A 23,076-nucleotide genomic window follows, 5' to 3' on the forward strand; every position below is an offset into this window, starting at 1 on the left:
AATAGTCAAGTACCACTCAACATGGCGACATCCGCCATCTTTGCCCTCTTCGCTTTACCATACATCCTCGCATCTCCGCATCCTCCACCATATTCTCCCTCACAAGAACTCGCCTTGAGGGATATAAGTGATAAATCCTATGCGCCGTACAAAGTAGATTGTCCAACGGGATGGACATGGATCAGAAATGCTACAGAAGGGTTATCCCAGGGGGAGAAGGACTTTGTCGCCAATAGACAGAAAGTCACTGGTCCAATTATAAACACCATGGCTTCTAATCAGGGGATAACCAATCCTCCCAGAACGCCTACTATCGGTGTTGCCTTGGCTGGAGGAGGATATCGAGCAATGTTAACTGGTTTAGGAGGTATAATGGGTATGATGAATGAATCTTCTGAAGCTGCTGCGAGTGGAACGGGAGGATGGCTGGAAGGAGTGACTTATTGGGCTGGGCTGAGTGGTGGGAGTTGGGCAACGGGTAGTTTCATGGCGAATGGTGGTGAACTACCAATCAACTTGTTGAACAATGTGAGCAATGTCTAACAGTTCTCTCCACATTCAACTACATCAAATATCATACATACATACACTATCCGCCATCATTACCTCATATTCACATGCTAATCATCAGGTTTTCATCAGCTATGGAATTTAGATTCCAATCTGATATTCCCCTCAGACGGCAAACTATCATTCTACACGACTCTGGCATCCGAAGTAAATGCAAAATCAGATGCAGGGTTTCCCGTCCAACTTACTGATCTATGGGGTTTGGCAATCGGTTCACACGTCTTACCGACTGAATATCAATTAACAAACAAACCAAATCTCACCCTTTCATCACTTCCATCGGTAGTGGAGAAATTGGGTAATGGGTCATTGCCTATGCCAATCATCATTGCAGCAGAGAGAGAACAAGGCGAATTGGTCATTGCTGAAAATGCGACGGTATGGGAGTTTAACCCATTCGAATTTGGTTCATGGGCTTTTGGAAGTACCGTCAAGTCCATTGGAGCATTCACGAATCTGGAATATCTAGGGAGTGAATTGAATAATGGGGAAACTAACGGAACTTGCTATAAAGGATTTGATCAGTTGTCGTGAGTCACCGTGTAATCCTACTCCCCATACGACGATCGACATACTCTGCCGTCTATTCAACGCGTAGCTAGAGGGACATATAGCTAACATGTTCGCTGTCATCTTACGAAGTTACGTGATGGGAACTTCAGCTACGCTGTTTAACAGCGCTCTACTCACTCTCAATAACTCCGACTCTGGTCTAGTGACCAACCTCATTGAAAGGTTCCTGCAAGATCTAGGAGAAGACCAATATGATATTTCGAGAGTGCCCAACTCTTTCGCCAATTATAATCCAGGTGAAAACCCAGTGAGCATCGTATTCCCATCCCTCACTAGAACTGAATCTGCCCACTGTTCGCCCATGGTTCAATCCAATATCTCAACTCTACATAGTATTGACAATGCATGTGTTACATAGATCTCATCGTTTGAATACATCACGTTAGTCGACGCAGGCGAGACTAATCAGAATATCCCTATCGAACCCCTCCTCATCCCCTTCCGAGAGGTAGACGCTATCATCGCTTTCGATTCATCGTATGACTCACCATACATCTGGCCAAACGGTACTGCTCTCAGAACGACGTTCGAGCGAGCCAAAGTCCTCGCTGAGAACACGGGTACTCAAATTAGGATGCCTGAAGTACCATCCGAGAATGGATTTATCAATGGTGGATATAACACTAGGCCTACTTTCTTTGGATGTAATGATACGACTACTCCCTTGATCATCTATGTGCCTAGTTATCCTTGGAGTTCGGCAGCCAACACTTCTACCGTGAGTATCATCTCATCTCTTCTCACTTGCTCTCATCCAACAGATTTTATTTGACGGATGGGTCAATGCTGACTCAAATTTTGATTGGGAATAGTATCAACTTGAATACTCTGACGAACAAGCCCGTGAAGTACTCTACAACGGTATGCGCTCATTCACCCTGAATGGAACGGTGGAGACATGGCCCAAATGCCTTGCTTGTGCTCTTACCGACCGATCTTTCGAATATACTTCGTCAAACCGTACGGCAGAATGTCAAAGTTGTTTCGATACGTGGTGTTGGGCAGGTGACGATAATACCACCCAGCCCAATACGTATAATCCAGAGATTGACAGTGTACCGCCCTGGCTGACCGCCAATAGCTTGAGTAGTGGTAAAGCAGATGCGAAAGGTGTAGAGAATACGACAAGTAGTAATACCAGCAGTAGTAATACTAGCAGCGGTGCTGGATCTAGGGTGACGAGTGGTACGAGCTGGATGGGAAGTCTTCTGCTGGCATTAGGACTAGGATTCATCATGCTCATATGATAAGACGGATGATCTGAATGATTTTATAGGATATGAATATAATGATCATCATGATGTATCAAATCTCCTTACAGTCTTTCACTGTATGTAAATTGGCTATACACAACTTCTTCGACAGTATCTAAATAAGCCAGTGGTGACCATCTTCAACTCGGTCCATCTGGTCACTTGGTACTGCTTGCTTATCAGTGGAGATAAAGTGGGATCTCAACCGACCCCAATCAGAAGTTCCAGTCGTTCGCATGCTCGTCATTATCCTCATGATGACACTCATTGAGGCTTGCTTATCTATATGTTTTTCCAGGAGCACATGATACAGATTACGAGAACGAGTTAAATTATACTTTTAGACTGTCTTTATGTATTCTCGGCGACTCGATGCCGTCGATGCATTTTGCGCCTAGCTTGGTGAATCAATGCTTTCCTTATCTTTGACTCTCTCCCCTCGATCTTTGCCCTGTTAGGCGAAGTACTGTGCTGTCGTCATAGAGGAATGACCGGTATCGCCCGAAAGTATCACATCAGTACATGAAGTCCATACTACCCATGAGATGTGGGGAAGTTCAGCACCTACTGGAGGTTATAATTCATAGCAAAATGATATGAGGAAAAACCGGGCTATACCGTTAATTTGTTCATTCACTCCTTCCTGCACCGGGTAAATTCATGAATACCAAGCGTAACAAACCTGCTTATCATTCACAATTCAACTCATCCGCCTGCCGAGCACCTAGCTCGGATATACTCGTACGAGGGTGTAAGATTACCCGGTTCCACTAACGCTAATCTGAGTGCCTGATGTTCTTTTCAATTGAGAGTGTGAATAACTTTTCTTAGTGTGTTCTTATGTGAGATGCCGCAACTTTGTTGTCACGTTGACCCATGTGGGTCTTTTTCTCGTGCTTGATTTTCGGATTTAATTTCAGTTTGATCTGTCAGAATGGATCTGATTGGATTGTCGTATACATTGGACACTGGAATTGATGTAGATAGGCGAGATTTTCCAGCAAGGCTTATCTATCTTCGTACCAACCACCGATCTTAACGGCCCGATGAGATGAAACATCTACAGGGAAGTGTACAGTAGTGTCAAACTTTATTCAGCTTATTTATATACCCATGCTGACACTCTCGACGCCATACGAGCGAGAATCATCCTATCGACCTTGTGCAATGACGTGAGCGTGAGTTGATTCGCTTGAATACTCACATTAGTCACTTGGCTTGAGCTAAAAATATCTTTCTATCTTAGTTGATCATCGTGTTGACTTAGCCTCGCACCTGTCCGCACTCTCTGTCCTCTCTCTCTTACTGGCTAAAATGAGACCTTAAAGAACCGATAGGAGGGAACTGTGTGTACCTGGACCTGGGGTTGACTCCACATGTGAAAAACTTCATGTTCATCGAAGTGCTCACCATGTGGACACATCGAAAAGGTGATTCCGGAGCGAGATAAGCAATCTACCGGGATATATTCTTGGAAATGGGATGAAAGAGCACGATAAGGATATGTGGCCATATAAATGCCTGTTCCAAAAGTCGTTACCACTAGGGAAGACTCCAATATCTGTCCATCGCACTCTCACCGCCTTACTCTCAAGTACACAGTCTAAACATGGCTGAAGAAAAGGAGAGTTCCGGAGCGCAGGCTCCTGAATTGACCTACGTCAAAAATGAGAAAAAAACCAGCTTGGAAGCTGAGGTGAGTCGACACTCCGATCGGGCAATTCGATCGAAGCTGGCTGACGAAGAGAGTGCTTTTGATGGTTCAGGCTGAGATCATTGGAGCCGATAAAAACATCTACACAGATGTAGTGGCTGAAGCTGAAGGAGTGGCTGAGCATGGGTAAGTTTCGACTATCATTCCGGTCTTGACATTGCAGCTCATAGGTCTTTACATGATGGTTTAGCGGCCTGGGTATGACTGGAGAAGATATATTGGCAATCGAAGATAAACTTCAATCCATGTCACTAGAAAGAACAAGAACTGTGAGTGTTATATTATCCTCCAAGCGATCTATCCATGGCTGACCGACTTCATTGTTGATGTAAGATAATGAAACAAGTCCAAGAGATGCACGAGCATGATCAGAACTTTCCCATTCATATTCTTCAAAGCATTGAGCAGTTCCTGAGTAACGACGATATCATGAAAAATCCTCATAATCCCGAATACGCCGAATTGATCAAAGAGATGAAACTTGAAGCGTTGATGGTCACTGAAAACTCACCTTATGCGGAGGTACGAGCTGTAGTCGAAAACACAGACGACGTCGATATGCCTTCGTTCACTTTCAGAACTTGGTTCATCGGTATAATCTACGTCGTCATCGGGGCGTTCATCAATCAGCTGTTTGAGATCAGACAGCCCAATATCAAGGTTTCATCGGAAGTGGCACAACTTCTAGCATGTGAGTTCCAAGCCACTCCACGAGGTAGAACCGGATCAAAGTGATTTTCTGATCGTTCCTCACCGCCCAAATACAGATCCTGCTGGTAAACTCTGCGAGAAGGTCCTTCCTAGCTGGAGCTTCACTCTTTTTGGCAAGAGGCACAGCCTCAATCCGGGCCGCTTCAATAAAAAAGAACATATGTGTTCGTCCCGTAGACCTTTGGATTTTCTTCTGCTGAGACGGTTGTACTGATGATCCTTATTCACATTCGATATTGCAGTGATCACGATTATGGCCACCGTCGGATATAACACCCCTTATACCACTGATATCATCTTATCTCAGTATCTGCCACAATACTTCAACCAGTCTTATGCTGCAGAGTTCGGCTATCAGGTGGGTGGACGTCCATATAGCTTTCTAATCTGTCTTCGTGCTGATCACTTGTGCCACAACTGCCAATACCACAGATTCTACTCGGTTTTGGTACAAACTTTTGTGGTTATGGTCTAGCTGGTCTCGCTCGAAGATTCTTGATCTATCCATCCTATTGCGTATGGCCCGGTTCACTGGTCACCATCGCTTTGAACCGAGCTTTCCACTCTGAAACCGATCCTGCTGTGCCCGGACCGTTCAAGCGGATCTATAGTTGGTCACGTATGAAACTTTTCGCAGTAGCTTTCGCCGCTATGTTTGTTTGGTTCTGGTTACCCGGATTCTTATTCACAGCTTTATCCACATTCAACTGGATAAGTTGGATCAGTCCTAACAATGTATCACTCAACAACATTGTCGGGTTCAACAATGGTTTAGGATTGAACCCATTCCCGACATTCGATTTCAACGTCTTGACCGCATATGATTTCAACCCTTTGGTCGTACCCGCTTTCGGAACGATCAATCAGTTCATTGGCATGTTCGCCACTTTCTTTATGATTGTCGGATTTTACTGGAGCAACGTATGGAATACCGCATATCTACCCATCAACAGTAATCATGTGTTCGACAATACAGGATCGGCGTTCGACGTGCAGAAAGTTATCGATGACAGAGGTATTTTCGATGCTGCCAAGTATCAAACTTATTCTCAACCTTGGATGGCTGCTGGTAACCTTGTAGTCTACTTCTGGTTTTTCGCTCAGTATGCCTGTAGTGAGTACTCATCTCTGCTCTTGTTCTCAACTCAAGATACTGAAAGCTTTCGCAGCGATATCTTACGCTTTCTTATTCCACCGCCGAGAGATCGTTCATGGATTCAAAGGCATGTGGCACAGTCTTCGAAGGAACAAGAAGGACGACACAGTAGACGATCTGACTGAAGATATTCATTGTCGATTAATGCGATCATACCCTGAAGTCCCAGAATGGTGGTACGGCTTGGTCCTCCTATTTGCGATTGGATGCGGTATGGCCGGTATTGGCGCTTGGGACACTTACACCAACCCTGCAGTCGTGCTATTCGGTATAGCCATGGGACTTATATTTGTAGTCCCTGTTGGTCTCGTCACTGCGATCACAGGTATTCAAGTGACCATGAATGTCTTGGCTGAACTTATCGGTGGTGCTTGGACTCCAGGAAACGCACTAGCTATGAACTTCTTCAAGGCTTTCGGATACATCACAACTGCCCAGGCTATTTACTTCTCGACCGATCTCAAAGTTGCTCATTACCTCAAGATCCCCCCTAGACACACATTTGTCGCTCAAATGGTCGCCACTTTCATTTCCACCTTGGTCTGTACTGGTGTTTTCAACTTCCAAATGAACAAAGTACCCGACGTATGTACGTCCGAAGCTCCCTTTGGATTCTCATGTCCAGGTATCAATACTTTCTTCACTGCTGCTGTCTTTTGGGGAACTTTGGGTCCACAAAAGCTTTTCGGCAGTACCGGCCAATACAAAGCGCTCTTGATCGGCTTCCCAGTTGGATTCGTTTTACCCTTCAGTGAGTACCCTTTCGATTTCTCAAGTCTGGGAATAGCGGCTAATCAATATGATAGTCGTATATTTCCTCAGAAAACGATTCCCTAGGACTGCTTGGCTCAGGCAGATCCACCCTGTCATGCTTTGTTACGGAGGTATCAACTGGTAGGTTCTGAGAAAACTCATACGGTAGTGTAATGTTCGTGCTAATGAAATATTTAGGTCTCCATATAACTTATCGTATCTCTGGCCGTCGGTTCCTTTAGCGTCTTTCTCATGGTTCTACCTGAAGAAAAGATATCTCGCGTTCTGGTCAAAGTGAGTCCTTTCAATATGATATAGGGTGAAACCAATTGACAATATGCCATTCACTGCAGATACAATTTCGTTCTTGCTGCCGCGTGGCAATGTGGTATCGCCATAGCTGCTATTGTGATCTTCTTTGCCGTTCAATTACCTGCCGTCGAGGTCAATTGGTGGGGAAATACAGTCTCATACCAAGGGTGTGAAGATGAAGCTTGCGTAAGATTACCAATCCCCGATATTGGTTATTTCGGTCCAGCTCCGGGGAATCTCCCTTAGGATAACGGATCTCACAAGTGGTCCGCAGTTGTGAGAATTTATCATTGTTGAAACATTCCTTTGGAATGTTATCTAGATCGAAAGGTGGAGGAGGTTGATAGTGTGAAAGCAATATGCCAGGGAAGCTGGGAAGTTACATGGGTACTCATAAAGGATGATGAGTGATGGAGGTGGTTGTATCTTGATGGAATTGTAGATTAGGATTCACGGAATCCCAATGGTAAGGGGAAGGGTGTTATTGTAAATTTAGCTTTGACATGAGGCTTTCTTTCTTCTATGCATACTCATTGTCACTCTTTTGCATATAGAAAGCGCAGTCCGGACCTCAGAGCTCATTCGAATCCTCCAAGACAGTTCGTCTATTCCTCTTCCACCCCACCCCATCCTTCCTAAAACCATCTGCGCAGTCTTTCCATAAGCACCTTCCTGCAAGATGAAGATCACACTCGCCATCAGTATCATCACTCTTATGGCTTCTACCGGTAAGTGCCTGAACATGACACCTTTGGCTGCGATATGATACTGAAACAAACCTCACCCAGCCGTTACTGCCATTCCCGTACCAATGACTTCTGAGGCAGCTGCACCTGCTCCTGCCCCCTCTCCGACTCCCGCTCCGGCACCTGCCCCCGCTCCAGTAGAAGACTGCAGTGAAGACTGTGGCGATTCAACCCCAGGAACCACCGAGGCAGCTGCTGTTCCTGCTCCCGCACCTTCGGCACCTGACTCTGGTAGCTCAGGTGGTGACACCAGTGACACAGGTAGTACCCCAGCTCCCGCTCCTGCTCCAGAGGCACCTGCACCTGCACCTGCACCTGCACCTGAATCGCCTGCTCCAGCTTCTCCTCCCTCCTCCCCACCTGCATCGGAAGGCTGTACGGGTGAAGACTGTGCATCTTCGTCTCCCTCTCCGTCTTACGGATGTGAAGGTGAAGGATGTGAATCACCTTCCACCCCTGAACTTCCTGGCGATGAATTCGGTAACATTATTGGTGGTGGCGGAGGCGGAAAACCCAGTGGTCATGGTGGGGCTTCTCCCATCGGAGGAGGAGGTGGTAGCCCAGGTGGTGGTGGCCATGGAGGCGGTGGTGGTGGTCATGGAGGTGGCGGTGGTGGTGGTGCCCCTTGTTGATCGTTCCATACTTCTGCACAACCTAGATTCTTGGACACTGAAGCAGCTTCTCTTTTGTTTCGAAATCACCTGATACTACATACCTTCACATCAATACAGTTCGAGTGTTATTACCTTCTTGGACAATATGAGTCTTGCGTATAGTATCGTCCTATGTTATGCATTTCGCATCTCCTCGATGATTATTCAATGATTGATCGCAGAGAATTAGACTCCATCTAATCCGCGCCAGTGGTCAAAGGATTGATAAGGAGATGGGCAACTTCGTTCAGACTCGCCGATCAGGAGAGGGCATGTCAAGTTAACATCATGAAGGATGCCACATGATTGACTGGAAGATGATCGCAGATCTGGGCTTTTACCCTTATGTCAATAACCATCTTCAATCATACGAGGGGATGAGGATAGCCATTGGAATCATGCTTTAACGACATGAAAGGTGAGACAGAAGACGGGGGCGATGAACTCCCTTGATGGACGAGTCAGTTTGGTACTGACATGCCATCACCGAGGATTTCCCAAGATATAAACAGGCCGTGAATTCGTTAGGTGTCTTGTCGAGTCATCAGACCTGGTGTCGGCAACAATTCTCAGCAATACTCCTCTTAACCAGCTTTTCGATCCTTGAGATCTCAACCAGCGCATTCTTTCATTCTTTCATTTCCATCTTATTGTTTTGACAACAATCTTTATCATTATACTGTCCACGTCCAACATGCGATTCTCGGTGAACTTCTCTCTTTTGGCTGTTGCTACTTCTCGTAGGCCTTGTCATCTTATCTTTAAGAGGTATATCTGATGAACTTCATGATCTAGCCCTCGCTGCGCGGGTCGCACAAGGTCCACGGGACAATATCAGCGTCAACACTGTACATCCGATTGTAAGCGGTGGTGTAGCCGTCAGCCAAGGTCAAATCGCTTCTTCAGTGGGTGTAATTGGACCAAACGCCTCTCAAGGTTCTGGCGGTCTCGGGGGCATCGGGAACACCGCTGGCTCTGTAAGCCCTGCTAGCAGCGTTGCCGGTGCTACCGCCCTGAGAACAGTAGGTGGTGCCAAGCCCCGATCACCATTGGAAGCTGGTGTCTTTGGAGGGCAAGGTTATGCCAACTCACAAGATTTACCTCCTTCGGCATCTTCAGGAGGGGTCATTGCAAGTGCTTCTTTTCCCATAGGCTTCCCTTCAGCTAGTACATTCACCGGAGCTCCTCTTTCCGTACACACTGTCCAACCTTGAGCGGGTAAAGTGTATCCCCCGGTATAGCCCATTAGACTTGTCGTTGTGAATAGCCGGTGCCTCCGGAACATGTAGAAAGAGCTGCTGGAGTGGAGGTAAATAAGGAGAGACATGAAACAACGATCCTTGGACCGTATCACATGCATCATGATTCTGCTCGATCCTCGCGATATCTTCTGCATATCTCCGACTCGGTCTCTAGATGCTAGGTCGTATGACAACCGTCTCTGGTATCAAAAATGTGGAAGTATCAGTGATGAATTGTGGTAAACAAGTAAATACTGTAAATGAGCAATTAACGCGCCATCCTGTTCGTGCTCAAGTGAAACAAGCTGAATTTGTACTCGCAGTTGTAATTGTTCTGGAAACTCATTAAAACCAAAATTTAAACCGAAAGGGGAAGTCTCGGAAGATCGTGGTACCATGGAATGGTCGATTAAGGGTTTCGGAGTATTGAAAAATTGATCTTATCTAGATAAGCTTTCGCGCTAAATCCTCGATCAATGGTTATAACAATGGTTGAGGACAAAACAAACAAAGATAAACACGATAATCTTCCTGATTCGGACCATTGCAATGAATCAACTCACATACATTGTATACAGAACCAAACAACAGGAGCTCGTCGTCAAGTGGAAAGTTTCGGCTTGTCTTTCGATCAACCGCACTAGTATGTCTTGTTTGGTTCCACTAGTCGGACTCGCTCGGTCGTTATATTCCTGCTCATTGCGTCAAACGATGGAAGAATAATATGACGACTGACCACTGCGCATAAGAATCGTTGCAAAAGACGAAAACATTAATTAACTCATTGTCACTTAGTGCCCCACTAAGATCTCTCAATTAGTGCGCTAACAACTCTGGGTCTCGACAAAACAACAGAGTCAACAAAGTTCCATCAAAGAAGAGGAATTGTTCGAGAAAGGCATGGTGCGAACCTTGAACACCGATGGTGTCATTGTTTGCCATACCAAGATTGGGTTGTTGACTCCCAAAAAGAAAAAAAGAAAGGTATAAGAACCCCTCGTTTCGTCTTGGAAAAGAAATCCCCCTGCTCACCTCAATCAACACAAGCAGCCAACATATATCCAGCATCAACAACCCTTACTAGACATCCAGCTTTGGTCTTCGGTCAAATACACTATCAGTCAGCTTTCAGTATGCACTTCACCGCTTTTGTAGCTTCCCTTGCTGCCATCTCCGGTAAGTACACACGACGAATTGTCTATAATGTTGTGATGACCTCTCGCTTACTATCCTCCATCCTTCATAGGCGCCCAAGCCGCTCCTCTCTTCGGTAACTTGTTCCATCACAATTCTACTTCTTCTGGTCTCAACGCTACCGCTACTGCTTCCGCTCGATTCCCCACGTACACTGGTGGACAATTTAACCTCACCCAAGTCCTTGAAGAACATAACATCGATCTTTCCAACCTCCGAGACTTGAACGTCACTCAACTCCTAGGAGAGTTTGGTATCACTCTTCCTTCTAACATCGACCTTGAGTCTATCGTCGATGACTTGGAAACGAAGTTCAACTCCACTAGTCGAGGCAACAGCTTCCAAGGCGGCAGTTTCATCCATCAAAACTCCACAAGCAACGATGACAAGAAATCCACTGGAGGATTCTTCAGCGGTCTCTTTGGACACCATGGTCATCATAACAACAAGACTTCCAGTGCGGTTACTAGCACTAGAACTAGGACCAGGACTAGCACCAGCGCCAGTGCCACCTCATCGGCTGCCTCAGACTTCGAGCCCTCCTTCACATCTACTATCTCTTTCTCAGTTCCTACCCCAAGCTTCAGTGCTAGTGATGTTGAGAGCTTCTCCATCCCCTCTGCAAGTGCTAGCGAGAGCGACTCTTCTGCGTTCCCATCCGCCAGTGCTAGCGCTTCAGCCTCCTTCGGTGACTTCATTGGAATCGGTAGTGAGATCCTTCCTTCTATCACCTCTTCATTCGCATTACCTTCCGTTTCCGCCTCAAGCGCCAGTGCTTCTGCCTCTGCCATCTCTACTGTAACCGACGATGATGCTGGTATCCCTGGTCCTACTGGTACCGATGATGATCTCTTGGACTTGGACGCTACCGTCACTGCCGACCTTCTCGGTGCCGAAATCACCGCTGATGTCAACCTTGACCTCTAAGCTGGATCAACAATAGTAAGGGTTGTAATATACCCGGCTTAGGAGAGAAGATATGGCTTATGGTCTATAATTATTGTGTCTTTTCTTCTTCCTGTTCATTGCTTATTTCTTCATTCTATTATTCGGCTAGCTTTTTATTCAATACTGAAATTTGGACAATAATAATAAACAATCTCTGTAGCGATTCTTGAGTTCCTGAAATTCAAAGAGAAGAAATGTATCTATATCCGTGTTGAATCGAAAGGATACTGTGCGCAAGGTCTTTCCATGATCTCAAGTCAGTGGCAGCATGCGATACCTCCCCAAACCACAAAGCCAGACGTAATGACACCTTTGCATTGTTAAGACCCGTGCGAGACATCGTCATATCTTCTCTTTCACTCGCCGCATGAAGAACACGAAAGAGGTACAGTATACAGTGCAGCTATGTGTCAAATAGTAGAGTATTCGGCGTACGCGAGACCAACACATGTGAGTGCTCTGGGGCAACTATGCTTCCTGGTAACCATCCATTCATTGTGATTTCATGACGACGATGCCGATAACACAAGTTGAGAATTTTAAGGTCTCAGACTTACTGTAATTACCGCCACCACCAATTCAAGGGATTTGGTAATCCTTTATTTTCAACTGAGATTTCGATTGGAGGTTTCTAATCTTATCTATTTCCATTCAGTGGGGACTCCTTCCAAATGTAGTCAATGCATATGATACCCATATAGTTCATGCGACGGTCAAGATGGACCTGAATGATTGTCAACTGGCGCAAAATACAGTTCAACCTAAATTTGACTCGGAATATGTAATCGAAAGACCACGAACAAGTCTAAAGATACTGTAGCAAAGACCAGAAAAGCACGGCATGTCGATCTTGTCGCACGGATATGAAGGTGTGGATTAGTGAGACTTATGATATTACTTTATTTGTCTCATGTAGATCTTCTGCCAAACTTGTCCTGGAAGATGGTAATGATTGAGATGGATGGAGCTGAGCAATAAGGTATAAATACCTGGAGAAAAGTGGACAGCGGACTACTTTTTTCTCATCGAGAAATCCTCATCACATCTACCACTCTTCACCGAACCTTACAACGAGACCAAAATAACTTGAATCCCCCCACAGTCTTCCGAACCAACATTCAAACTTACAAAATGAAATTCCAAATTCCCTTGCTCGCCTCTGTAGCTCTTATTGCTGGTGAGTCCTTCCGTACCTCTGAGCCACCGTATGATATGGTTGCTAATCATTATCGACCCTGTACGTAGGTGTTCAAGCCGCACCTGTGCCTGGACTTCTCGGTAATATCATCAATCCATTACAACAACAACGTCCGTCCGCCACTCCCACTTCCAACGCCGTTCCTTCTCAACCAACTGCCACTAGTGGTGGACTTCTCGAATCCAATACCGGTTCTTCGCTTTCGTCCATCCTCAAGTCATTGAAGATCACTACTCCGGAAGGACTCGATACAACTCTGAACGGTATCAAGCTGACTGGATTGGACGACTTACAACTCAGTCAATTCCTGCAGTTCATCCTGCTTGGTCCCGGTGTGCACATCCCAAGTGGACAAGACATCAATGATATAGTCAATCAAATCGTTCTGGATCTCGATAACGAAATTACCACAGGAAACGAGAATGGGAATGGTAAAGGAGGGATCTTAGGTAATATATTCAACAGTGGTGCTGCACCTGGAGCGCAAGTGTCCCATCACGCTTTACAAGATATCGATGCGATCTTCACGGATGGCGCATTCGAGAGGTTCCAAAGTACCTACAAAGCCACTCCGACTTCTAAATCAGGTAACTTACCTGCAATCGACCTAGGACCTTTGGCAAATATCAAACCTAGCGCCACCATTGGACTATTACCTTCTGGAAGCAACAAAGGTGCACTTGGTTTAGCTAACGTAGATGTCTCTGCCGATGTGAATGTCGAGGGCGCTAAGATCACATTAGGTCCTAAGATTCACCTATAACACAGCAGAAAGCAAACCGTGTTGAGAATTCAACAGTCCTCTTATCACTACGTATAGTGTGTAGACAATTCTGAAATCGAAATGGAATTTAGAAGAAAAAGGAAGAAAGAAAGAAAAAAGGACTTCCAACTTGTATCCTCTCTTTTTGCCTGAACCTAAGTAGAAAGAATCATCCCATAAAGCCATGTTATCTGTACAGTACATATATATACTCATGCAATCTCGTATCTCAGCACTGCCAACTCCCAGCTCGGTACTCGGACCTGACAAATCAGTTGCATCCAAACTAAACACGGCATATCAAAATACATAATTAATATTTAGAGTCGTAAATACCAACAGCGAAAAGATTGGGAAAAAAGCAAAATCATCATTATACTCCGTTTCCAGGAATCGTTATTCACATAAAAATAGGAAATGGAATGAGAACATCCATATATACTAACATCAATGAAGTACTACTGTACAAATTCCATTGTGAACATCAATCGTCCTTGTCACACTAGGATCTCAACGTATCTTACCAATTCACGTTCACCATAGACCTTGTTGCATTAGGAGCGTCAAGATTTATCGACTTATCTCCAGTCCAACACCCGACTTTCGATCATACTCAGACATCGTTTGTTTAACAAATGATCTCGAGATTCAATCCAATAATTGTCTATTCGTATTCAGCTTACAATCGCGTCCTACCAATGCCATCACCTTTCAACCTATCCAGTAACGCCTGTAACCTATCTTCCACCGATTTACCCTGACCCGAAACGCAACTTGCAAAACTCTTACTTGACGGACTAAATCCAGCTGCTGAACCGCCAGTCGAAATATAACTTTGACCTCTTGAGTTAGGTTCATTGAACAGCTGTCTTTGTGGGCCAGGACTAAGATTTTCAACCATATTGCCACTATTATGATATTGGTCTGCTTTGACTGGACTTATAGTTGGTCGAAGTGAGAATTGTGCAGGTGAAGGGGCATCTTCAAATTGTGAATGGGCCGGAGACTGAGTTTGACTTGATCTTCGCTGGACTCGTTCAGGTGTAGTAGGTATGGTCGTAGTGGCGGAATCTTGGAAACCGAATGGAGAATTGTTGGAATGCGGCCATTCGCTGCTGTCAGAGGTGGGATGAGAGATGATGTCTATTCGACCGTGAGAAGCATCGAGGTCACGAGATAGGTGGTCAATCAGATCGGCTACATCAGCATGGGAAGTGAAATAAACCTGACAATAAGCGATATGTCAGTTTTCAGCTCTTATGGAGAGTGAGAGACACGCGAAAGATAAGGTTCAGACAAAATCACAAAGCGTGGGTGGCATGAAAGAAGGTATAACAGGTGTCACTCACATCCGTAGGTGGTCTAGGTTTCTTGGGTACATTCCTATCTCTATGCCTGAAATTCAATCCTGCGGTGCCATTACCCAAAGCCTTAGGCCATCCCGCATTATTGCCAGCAGCATGGAAAACATCTTCATCTTCAGGTATGACCGAATTTCTCACACTCGAAGAGTAGCTAGTGGATCTAGAGTGTGGTACACCGGGAGTATCGAATGTATATTCTTCGCCATCGACTGATCCAGTAACTGAAGTTCGCAAGGCATCGACTATATTCCAAATCACTTGGCCATCTGCGTATTCACTATTTGACAGAGTTGACCATCAGCACATTCACTTCCCAAAGCAGCGGCCGCTATGATGAATATATGATGGAAATTAACGAAACTCACGTAATCTCCACAGCCTGAGTCATCCTCCTCCTATCTAGCGATCCTCTGCCCAAGGCATCTTCCGACCCCTTCCTCGCGTGCCCACCGATAAACTCATCATCATGACTGAACGTAGCCGAGGTCTTCTTTTCGGGACTCTCTAGCAATTCCTCATCATCATCATTCCTGTACATATCGATCAAACTTCCTCCAGTTGATGATCTCGCATGAGACTCATCATCTCCACCTCCGGTCGACGAATTACCTGGACTTGGGGTCAAGCTCGGTGCGGAGGACTTCTTATTGAGAGGGGTGCTATTCGGATGTAAGAATCCCAATCCATGTAATTCCCCTGCTCCGGCTCCAGTTGTTGGCACTTGGTTTTGAGAGTTCGACGGCGAAGGTGTGAAAGATGGGTTGGAAGGTGTGTTGGTACCATTAGAATCGACAGAGGCATTTGAGAAGGAGAAGTTCCTTCGATGGGCTGGGGGAGAGTTGGATACCAATTCATGATCTTCTTCACTGAGTTTCAGGGGTTTACGTCGAATAGATTGTTTACGCTGTGGGTTGATTCCAGGTCGAAGTGAGGAGGAGTCTGGTGATTCTGGTATCTTCGGTGTGGTAGATGTGGTTTGGGGTGTAGATGGAATTATGTTAAGTCCTTCTGGTAAGATCATGGTTCGCCTGACGACCACTCTATCAGGCACAGGAGCTGGTAACAATTCAGTAACAGGCGCGGAAGGTGCCAATCCACTAATCGGTACAGGTGCTGATACGGGTGTAGGAGAAGGTTGAGCCCTGCGTGCTTTGGATAATGACCGGAATAAGCCTTTCTTCTCTTTCTCATGCTTGACCACTTTCTCATCCGATACAACAGGAGTTGCAGACAGCGGTGAAGGTACAGCAGGCGCTGACGAAGCAGTACCGGCCATCCCTTTCGCAGTCAACATATCGTTCAGTTGTTCTTCGGTCAGACCTAAAGCTCTTCCGGCTTCGATGAATTTGTTTCTCGCATCTTCGTCAGATGAAGTAGGCGTATGTCGTGGCGGCTGTTTCGTGATAGCATCGATAGCAGGTAACGGGCTGATAGCTCCGGTTTGAGCGGGAATAGGGCTCTGAGATCTACCTTGTGCTTGTTGAGGTGGAGGAGAGATTTCTTTCGACCGCTTCATCTTGCTCATGACATGTTTGAGACCGCTCGAATGGCCTAGACTGCTCGGCGGGGAAGGTACATCCTGTTGTGGAGCAGAGGTTGTTGGATGAGCTGCACGTTCAGGCGGCGGAGGAAATCTGAAAGCATCCAAGTTGGGTGGAGCTGAAGGAGGAGCTTCAGGATGATCTTCCGCTCGAAGGCTGATTGGATCTTCAAGTATCTTGGTCACCGAAGCAGAAGCAGATCTTTGTAGACCACCTTGAGCCACTACCACATTTTGTATCGGCGACAGCTTGCTCTGTTGCTGTTGCATTTGCTGTTGCTGCTGCTGCTGCTGCTGCTGCTGAAGTTGTTGATTCGGTGATAGCTTGCTTTGGACTGGCTGTTGAGGAGCCGGTGGGTAGGGCGTGACCTCGTTACCAGAGAAACTGGGTCCTTTACTTCTTAATCCTGTGAATTTCTTCCACTTCAAGCTCATCTTACTACCTGATCCACTCGACTTCTCCAGACTCTTAACTAATCCAGGTTCAACTTGGCTTTCAGGCGTCAAAGGTGTGGTAGGTACATTGGCAGTAGAAGATACTAGTTTTGGTGATGAAATGACCATTGGACCGCCTTTCTTGCTGAACTTCCTATCTAACTTGCTATTTGACACCGACGGGGTACGATTTAGAGCCGCTGTGGCGGCTGCGATACGAGCTTCGAAGTCTTTTCGTATCTCTGGATCTTGTTCAAGTGGTAAACGGAAATGAGCTCGATTTGATGATTTACGAGAAAGATCGCCAGAAGGAGGTGTTTGAATATCATCAGCATGTTCTGAAGGTGTATCTGCGGGTAGCCGAGGTGGTGGAGGAGCAGGTCGAGTCGGCAGCATGACTAGATTAGATTTTGATCCAGAACGAGACACCGAAGCACCAGTACTACTGCCGGTGAGAGGCGGCGTCATAATATGGGTATCCACAGAAGATGGGAGTGTGCTCTTGTCTTGCGAAGGGGTGGTGTTTTGAGAGGAAGGTTGAGGTAGTTCTGCGGGTGGGAATCGCCATGATGAGGGCGGGGGTGGACTGATCGGTCTAGCAAGGTCAGGAGAGGTCGCGCGAAGTATGGGCGACATAGCTCTTTGAGTTGGTGAGAAAGCTTCCGCCGACATGGGCGGGGAATACTACACCAAGAGGGTCAGCAATCGGTCGTGAGTCATGATTACATAATGCTTACTGGCACGAATGCACTATCCTCGACGTCTCCTCTCAGTGCTTCTCGCTCTGCTTTGGCTTTCATGACCAATCTCTCTTGCAACAACATCAACTCTTCCATGCCCATACCACTCATCTTTCGAAGCACCTCAGCTTCTTTGCCAGGTTCAGGCGAGACCATACCATCGGAACCGACATCATATCCATTAGGAGAATCGCCATTGAACACGCTTGCCCAGACGATCTCTCCTGGAACTGGCGCGTCTTCAGAGAAACTCGAGCTAATCGAGGTTGAAGATGTTTGGCGTCGAAGAGTAGTTGTTGGTGATTGGGGCGCATCATTCGCTTCTGGCGGGGTGGGATTGGGAGATTCGTCAATCGTACCTTGGGCCGATACGGATCTTTCGAAGGGTTCTTGACCAGGTGCAAGTTCCCAGCCCAGATTATGGTGTAATTGATGGATAGAATTCGACGATGTAGTGCGCGAGTTGGCTACACTATGGCGACCGACGACTTGTTTCACTTCAGGTACGAACTCTTCGATCGATTGCGGACCAGATGAGTATTCATCACGATCCGAAGGGGTTTCCTCAGCTTCTTCTTCGATGATATCGGGTGTAGTAGGGTGGCTCGATAACGACGAAGATAGTCTTCGATTCATCGGTGCATCGCCTATCGTTCCGGCTCTCCTTCTTGTGCCATTCGTAGATCCGCTTGAGCCATCATATTCCCCAGACAAAATGGATTTGGTAGGGGTGACTTGCGCTTGATTGACAGATCTTGAACGTCCTAGGCACGTACTTCGTTCAACTATCGCAGGCATACTTTTGATGGGAGAAGGGGTGTTATCTGGGGAAACAGCAGTGCGGATGGCGTCAAGAGGTGACTGATTACTGGGCGTAGCTGATCTGGATGATACACTAGATTGAGAATGGTGAGTCAATCTGATAGGTCGCGGCTGACCTGGAATGTAGACCGGCTGGTTGAGAGCAACAGTGGAAGTCGATGAGTTGGATAATGTTGGTTGTTGGCGTACAGGCTGACTTCGGGTAGGTGTGAAAACTGGCATAGGTATAGGCGGAAGGGGTTCTTCCACATGAGCGAGCAGGTTATGCGTTCTAGGTGAAGGAGGTAATTTTGATGGTGATGAAGGTTCCGTCATAGTGCCAGTGAAAGTGCTATTGGTAGGTGACATTTGGAACGGGAATACGGAAGATGTAGCAGATTGACAGGAATCTCCAGATCGAAGATCCGACGGTCGCCTTGCCCTGTTACTCTCATTTTCAGTGTCGAGTTGAGATACTCTCCTCGATTCTGGATCTAGCATTTCTTCTACATCTTCCGAGGTAGATTGCTCCTTCGCCCTTTCGGGTACAGCTTGAACAGTCATACTTCCTCGTTTCAGCTGACCACCAATTTCTTGCAGAGCCAATGAGATTCGCTTCACTTGAGCAGGTGATAGCCCGTCTAACCTAGATTGTCTCTTTCTCGCTCTTTGCTGTTTCCCAGCGAACATCTGGTCCTCAGCAGAGTTAGGTGTAGGAGGGTTCAGGCTGAGCGATGAGGAGGGTGAGTGACCTTTCTTGTATCCAGGCAATGACGACGATGAGATATCAGGTATGATACTCGAAGTTGGCGTAGCGGTTTTCTCAGAAGTAGTTGGACTTTCCGGTCGTTTCGTGGGTTGATAATATGCATTAGCTTTCTCGGGAGAGATTGCAGGTGGTAAAGGTATATTTTCTCTTGTGGGTGTATGTTCACTTTTTCTTGAAGAGATCGAACCTGAGCCAGAACCGTTTTTGAGATCTTTAAGACTGAACGATTTCTTGACTTTCCTGATGTACTCCGCTTCTCTCATACTCGATCCACCACTAAATCCATACGACTTGGTCTTGAACCCTGCATTGGCAGAAGTATCGGGTGAGGAGCCCACGCCAAACGTCTGGAACGATGAAAAGGAATTAGAAGTTGGTGGTGGTGATGCTAGAAAGCTTCCTGGAGTTGAAGGTGCATAACTTTGACCACCGTCATCGGAAGTAGACAGGACTGATGGACTGGATGTAGACGTCGTGAGCAATGAAGGCGATGATGCTGATGATGGTAGTCCTCCCGCACGAGTTGGCTTATTGCTGACGCCTAATCCACTTCTAACCCAGTTCTCATCCATTTGAGGTGGTCTTCCATCCCATTGATTCTCCTGAGCCGCATCCCTCATCTCTGCGAAGAGCAGCTCTTCCTCTTCCTCTGTCAACGCCGGTCCATGGTGTCTTGCTCGCTGTGATGCGAGGAGTGATCGGAGTGATTCTTCTGGAGCAGTAGAAAGAGAAGGGAGGAGAACTGAGAATCGTTGTGACAGCCTGAGGCAAGCAGGATATGACAGACGATCAGCTCGTTTTGCATTCTCAATTTGTGCAGGAGTCGTAACTGGACATATCACTCACAAGGGAAGTATAAGTGAGTTCCTAATATCTACATTCAAACTTGGGGCTTTTTCCAACCCATTCATTGGAGTATTCCTCCCACTATCCTTCTCCTTTACTGCTCTTCCTCCGACATCCCTTGGAAGTCCTTCGCGCTGATGAGTCTTCTCGCTTTGACCTTCGTTCTTATGACTTGATCCGGATGGTGTTCTTCTACCTGCAAAAGGATGCTTTTTCTCAGATGTCGAAGCGGTGCGTTTTCTGTTGATTGATCGCGATGGTGATGCAGAGTGTGGACGGGTGTAGGTCGAATCGGTCATTGAGGAGATATTGCAGAACATCGGTAGTAGGCACGACAAAAGATATGATCAGCTCAAAGCAAATATGTATGTATACGAAAGATGTCGTCAAACAAGTATACAACGGTCTTCAGAAGCGGTCGATATGTTGATCTGTGATAACACTGGTTTGTGATGATCAAGGGAGAAGAATACTAAACTGACCTGAACAAACGGTCCATCCCCTTATGCTCACCACGGTCGAAGCATGAATTGATCGACTTGCTTGATCTTACCTACTCCGTCTGGCCAAGTGTTCTATGGAAGATCAACCGTTGATCTCTATTGTGTTCTGCGTCTGTCTCGAATGTGTTTTAGATAAAAATGAATTACTGGCAGCGGGGCAAGGGAAAGTTGGAAAAGGAGCACGTAAATGGTGATTGTAGAATTGCGTATACCCGTGATTCTCGTAATTGATAAGTTGCTGAATTCGATCCGGAGGTCGAGGTTGCAATGCGTCGATGGAGTGTATTTATCGCATTTATGATGGTGAGCGAGGAAGTGAGTGGTGGTGAGTGGTTAAAGGATGATGGTGGAAAGTGAATGTGAAGGAATCACCATGTAGTTTGAAAAAAATGCTTTGATTGATTTGATTGATACACTGGATGAGGGTGGGTGAGGATGATCAAAGCGGTGTAAAAATAGTAAGATTAGTAGTGTAGTGTCTCATCCTGATTTCACTCGCTGCATAACATCAACACAGATTTACCCGTTGATATCGTCACCACCATACATGCATCTATCATTGTATATCATCGAGTGAGAACATGCATGTTCGTGTCGCTGAAGTGACAGTAGTGTGAATCACGTTTCAGCTTGCAGCCTCTGATGCATTCTCTTACCATCCCATTGGACCTGTTCCACATAGTGGCGCAAAATATTCCCATGCGTGTATACAAATGCGATGAAACATAACAGTCAAATGCAATGAAGAGATACTATACATGCATAGGTGTATCAACTGATATATGACTTGTACTCGAGGGATTGCGGGGTATATTGATGCTGGGTATGATCGTATATTTTGGTTGGTGCTGTCCCCTGCAATTATCATGCTACATGGCCAATAAATCTGACTACTTCTCGGCTTACTTTGATAAAGACCAAGTCATTGATCTGGAGTGCCCATCCACTTCGTCGAAAATATGTCTTTTTTTTTCCTCTCTGCACTGTTCATCGCACTTCAACGACCCTATTCTCCCTGTCCTTCTCTAAAGCTTCGTCCATGATCTTAACCATATCTCGAACTTTATCCACGCCTACTCTGACAACCCCCATGATTTCCTCGACAGACAAAGGTGTACCACCGGCTTTCGATAGTACGCAGATCTCCCTTTGAGCATTCATCGTTACCGTTAAAGTACCGGAGCACAATGTCGACTCGAGGTGCGTAGGATCGAGAATCGGTGAGAGGCTAAAGTGAAAGCACATTTAGTAATTACTTGATGGGAACATACGATGTGATGAATAGAAGCGTAACCTACTTTTCAAAGTATGCAAAAGTTAGACATAAAGGCGTATGATGTATAGCCAGTGGTACCGGTGCTCGTTCCTCGGGCGAGTGCTACCAAGTTGTGATGGATCAGCTTCTCTCCTTTCTCCAAACTTCACCTCATTGTCCCGATACCAGCTCTCAACCTATTGATGTTGACTGCAATGCTATAGTCATACTCACAATGATAACCTCATCCCCAATCACTTCCACATCAGGTTTCCTAAAGTGTTTCAACGCCATCATACTCGCCAGCGAAGCGCAATCTAACAGATTGCCCGAATCGCTGAGGAAATGTAAAGTCAATCGCAATTGCCATACTTTCTCGCCTGCTAATATACATAGAGCTTCGCGGTCAATGGCTTCCGTTCGACGGATGGATTTTTCTAGTAGGCGCGTGATGAGGATCTCTGAATCGCTTGATCTGGATTGGATTATAAGAATTTCAGTAAATCCTCAGCTTGTTATATTCAGGAAGATGGTGACCTACCTTCCATTCTCGTATACACTGCTAGCCATAGGTCCAATCTCCGAATTTATCAACAAGAAACCTTCGTACGGTCTATCTTCTCGTGGTTTCACTATACTTGCTGTCACCTGGGCGAGGACACTAGGAAGGACAATATCTCCTGATCAGTATAAAAGTTCAAGGTAGATCTACCACGAGACATCTATCTGTTCAGTATGTTGAGTCTTGCTGAAACAAATACTTACGCTGTCTTCCCAAGCCTGCACTCCACGTTCCCCAACTCCTCCCCAAAGACAAATTCGATCTTCCTCTGCTCCAGCGGTAGTCTCCCATCTAATCGTTTCCCTTCTGCCAAAGCAGCTAGCAGGAATTCTTTCTGAATCGAAGGTGGATCGATCTCTCTGACCATTTTGCTTCAGCCGTTTGACCTGTCGGGTTGTCGTTCTATCCGGGATTATACTTTGATTACAGTATTGATTTCGATGTTGTCTGTGACATGTTTCGCATGCCGGTTGTGT

At 46.0% G+C, this 23,076-nt stretch overlaps 8 protein-coding genes across 8 annotated transcripts; 6 read left to right on the forward strand and 2 right to left on the reverse strand.

The window, feature by feature from the left end:
• Positions 1 to 21: 21 nt before the first annotated feature.
• On the forward strand, positions 22 to 2,390 carry V865_005198 (phospholipase B; the record flags this gene model as incomplete). The annotated part of the gene is made up of 5 exons (XM_066228971.1): positions 22 to 528; positions 643 to 1,100; positions 1,213 to 1,390; positions 1,502 to 1,861; positions 1,956 to 2,390. The coding sequence occupies 5 exons, from the start codon at positions 22 to 24 to the stop codon at positions 2,388 to 2,390; spliced, it is 1,938 nt and encodes a 645-aa protein (XP_066085068.1).
• A 1,615-nt stretch (positions 2,391 to 4,005) lies between these two features.
• On the forward strand, positions 4,006 to 7,288 carry V865_005199 (OPT family small oligopeptide transporter; the record flags this gene model as incomplete). Its single annotated transcript, XM_066228972.1, has 11 exons — positions 4,006 to 4,092; positions 4,163 to 4,236; positions 4,301 to 4,379; positions 4,444 to 4,801; positions 4,878 to 4,985; positions 5,064 to 5,179; positions 5,254 to 5,935; positions 5,991 to 6,728; positions 6,784 to 6,871; positions 6,929 to 7,024; positions 7,084 to 7,288. 11 exons carry the CDS (start codon positions 4,006 to 4,008, stop codon positions 7,286 to 7,288), a joined length of 2,631 nt encoding a protein of 876 aa, XP_066085069.1.
• A 433-nt stretch (positions 7,289 to 7,721) lies between these two features.
• On the forward strand, positions 7,722 to 8,420 carry V865_005200 (uncharacterized protein; the record flags this gene model as incomplete). Its single annotated transcript, XM_066228973.1, has 2 exons — positions 7,722 to 7,770; positions 7,831 to 8,420. The coding sequence occupies 2 exons, from the start codon at positions 7,722 to 7,724 to the stop codon at positions 8,418 to 8,420; spliced, it is 639 nt and encodes a 212-aa protein (XP_066085070.1).
• Positions 8,421 to 9,135: 715 nt separating this feature from the next.
• Positions 9,136 to 9,655, forward strand: V865_005201 (uncharacterized protein; the record flags this gene model as incomplete). The annotated part of the gene is made up of 2 exons (XM_066228974.1): positions 9,136 to 9,181; positions 9,237 to 9,655. 2 exons carry the CDS (start codon positions 9,136 to 9,138, stop codon positions 9,653 to 9,655), a joined length of 465 nt encoding a protein of 154 aa, XP_066085071.1.
• Positions 9,656 to 10,815: 1,160 nt separating this feature from the next.
• On the forward strand, positions 10,816 to 11,803 carry V865_005202 (uncharacterized protein; the record flags this gene model as incomplete). Its single annotated transcript, XM_066228975.1, has 2 exons — positions 10,816 to 10,858; positions 10,929 to 11,803. The coding sequence occupies 2 exons, from the start codon at positions 10,816 to 10,818 to the stop codon at positions 11,801 to 11,803; spliced, it is 918 nt and encodes a 305-aa protein (XP_066085072.1).
• A 1,152-nt stretch (positions 11,804 to 12,955) lies between these two features.
• On the forward strand, positions 12,956 to 13,785 carry V865_005203 (uncharacterized protein; the record flags this gene model as incomplete). Its single annotated transcript, XM_066228976.1, has 2 exons — positions 12,956 to 13,001; positions 13,070 to 13,785. The coding sequence occupies 2 exons, from the start codon at positions 12,956 to 12,958 to the stop codon at positions 13,783 to 13,785; spliced, it is 762 nt and encodes a 253-aa protein (XP_066085073.1).
• A 679-nt stretch (positions 13,786 to 14,464) lies between these two features.
• Positions 14,465 to 20,579, reverse strand: V865_005204 (uncharacterized protein; the record flags this gene model as incomplete). The annotated part of the gene is made up of 5 exons (XM_066228977.1): positions 14,465 to 15,010; positions 15,135 to 15,426; positions 15,515 to 17,808; positions 17,862 to 20,196; positions 20,281 to 20,579. The coding sequence occupies 5 exons, from the start codon at positions 20,577 to 20,579 to the stop codon at positions 14,465 to 14,467; spliced, it is 5,766 nt and encodes a 1,921-aa protein (XP_066085074.1).
• Positions 20,580 to 21,770: 1,191 nt separating this feature from the next.
• Positions 21,771 to 22,967, reverse strand: V865_005205 (uncharacterized protein; the record flags this gene model as incomplete). Its single annotated transcript, XM_066228978.1, has 5 exons — positions 21,771 to 22,011; positions 22,082 to 22,161; positions 22,273 to 22,513; positions 22,580 to 22,699; positions 22,804 to 22,967. 5 exons carry the CDS (start codon positions 22,965 to 22,967, stop codon positions 21,771 to 21,773), a joined length of 846 nt encoding a protein of 281 aa, XP_066085075.1.
• Between the last annotated feature and the right edge of the window lie 109 nt (positions 22,968 to 23,076).

This window comes from Kwoniella europaea, chromosome 1 (genome assembly GCF_036810445.1).
Source record: "Kwoniella europaea PYCC6329 chromosome 1, complete sequence".
Lineage (NCBI taxonomy): Eukaryota > Fungi > Basidiomycota > Tremellomycetes > Tremellales > Cryptococcaceae > Kwoniella > Kwoniella europaea.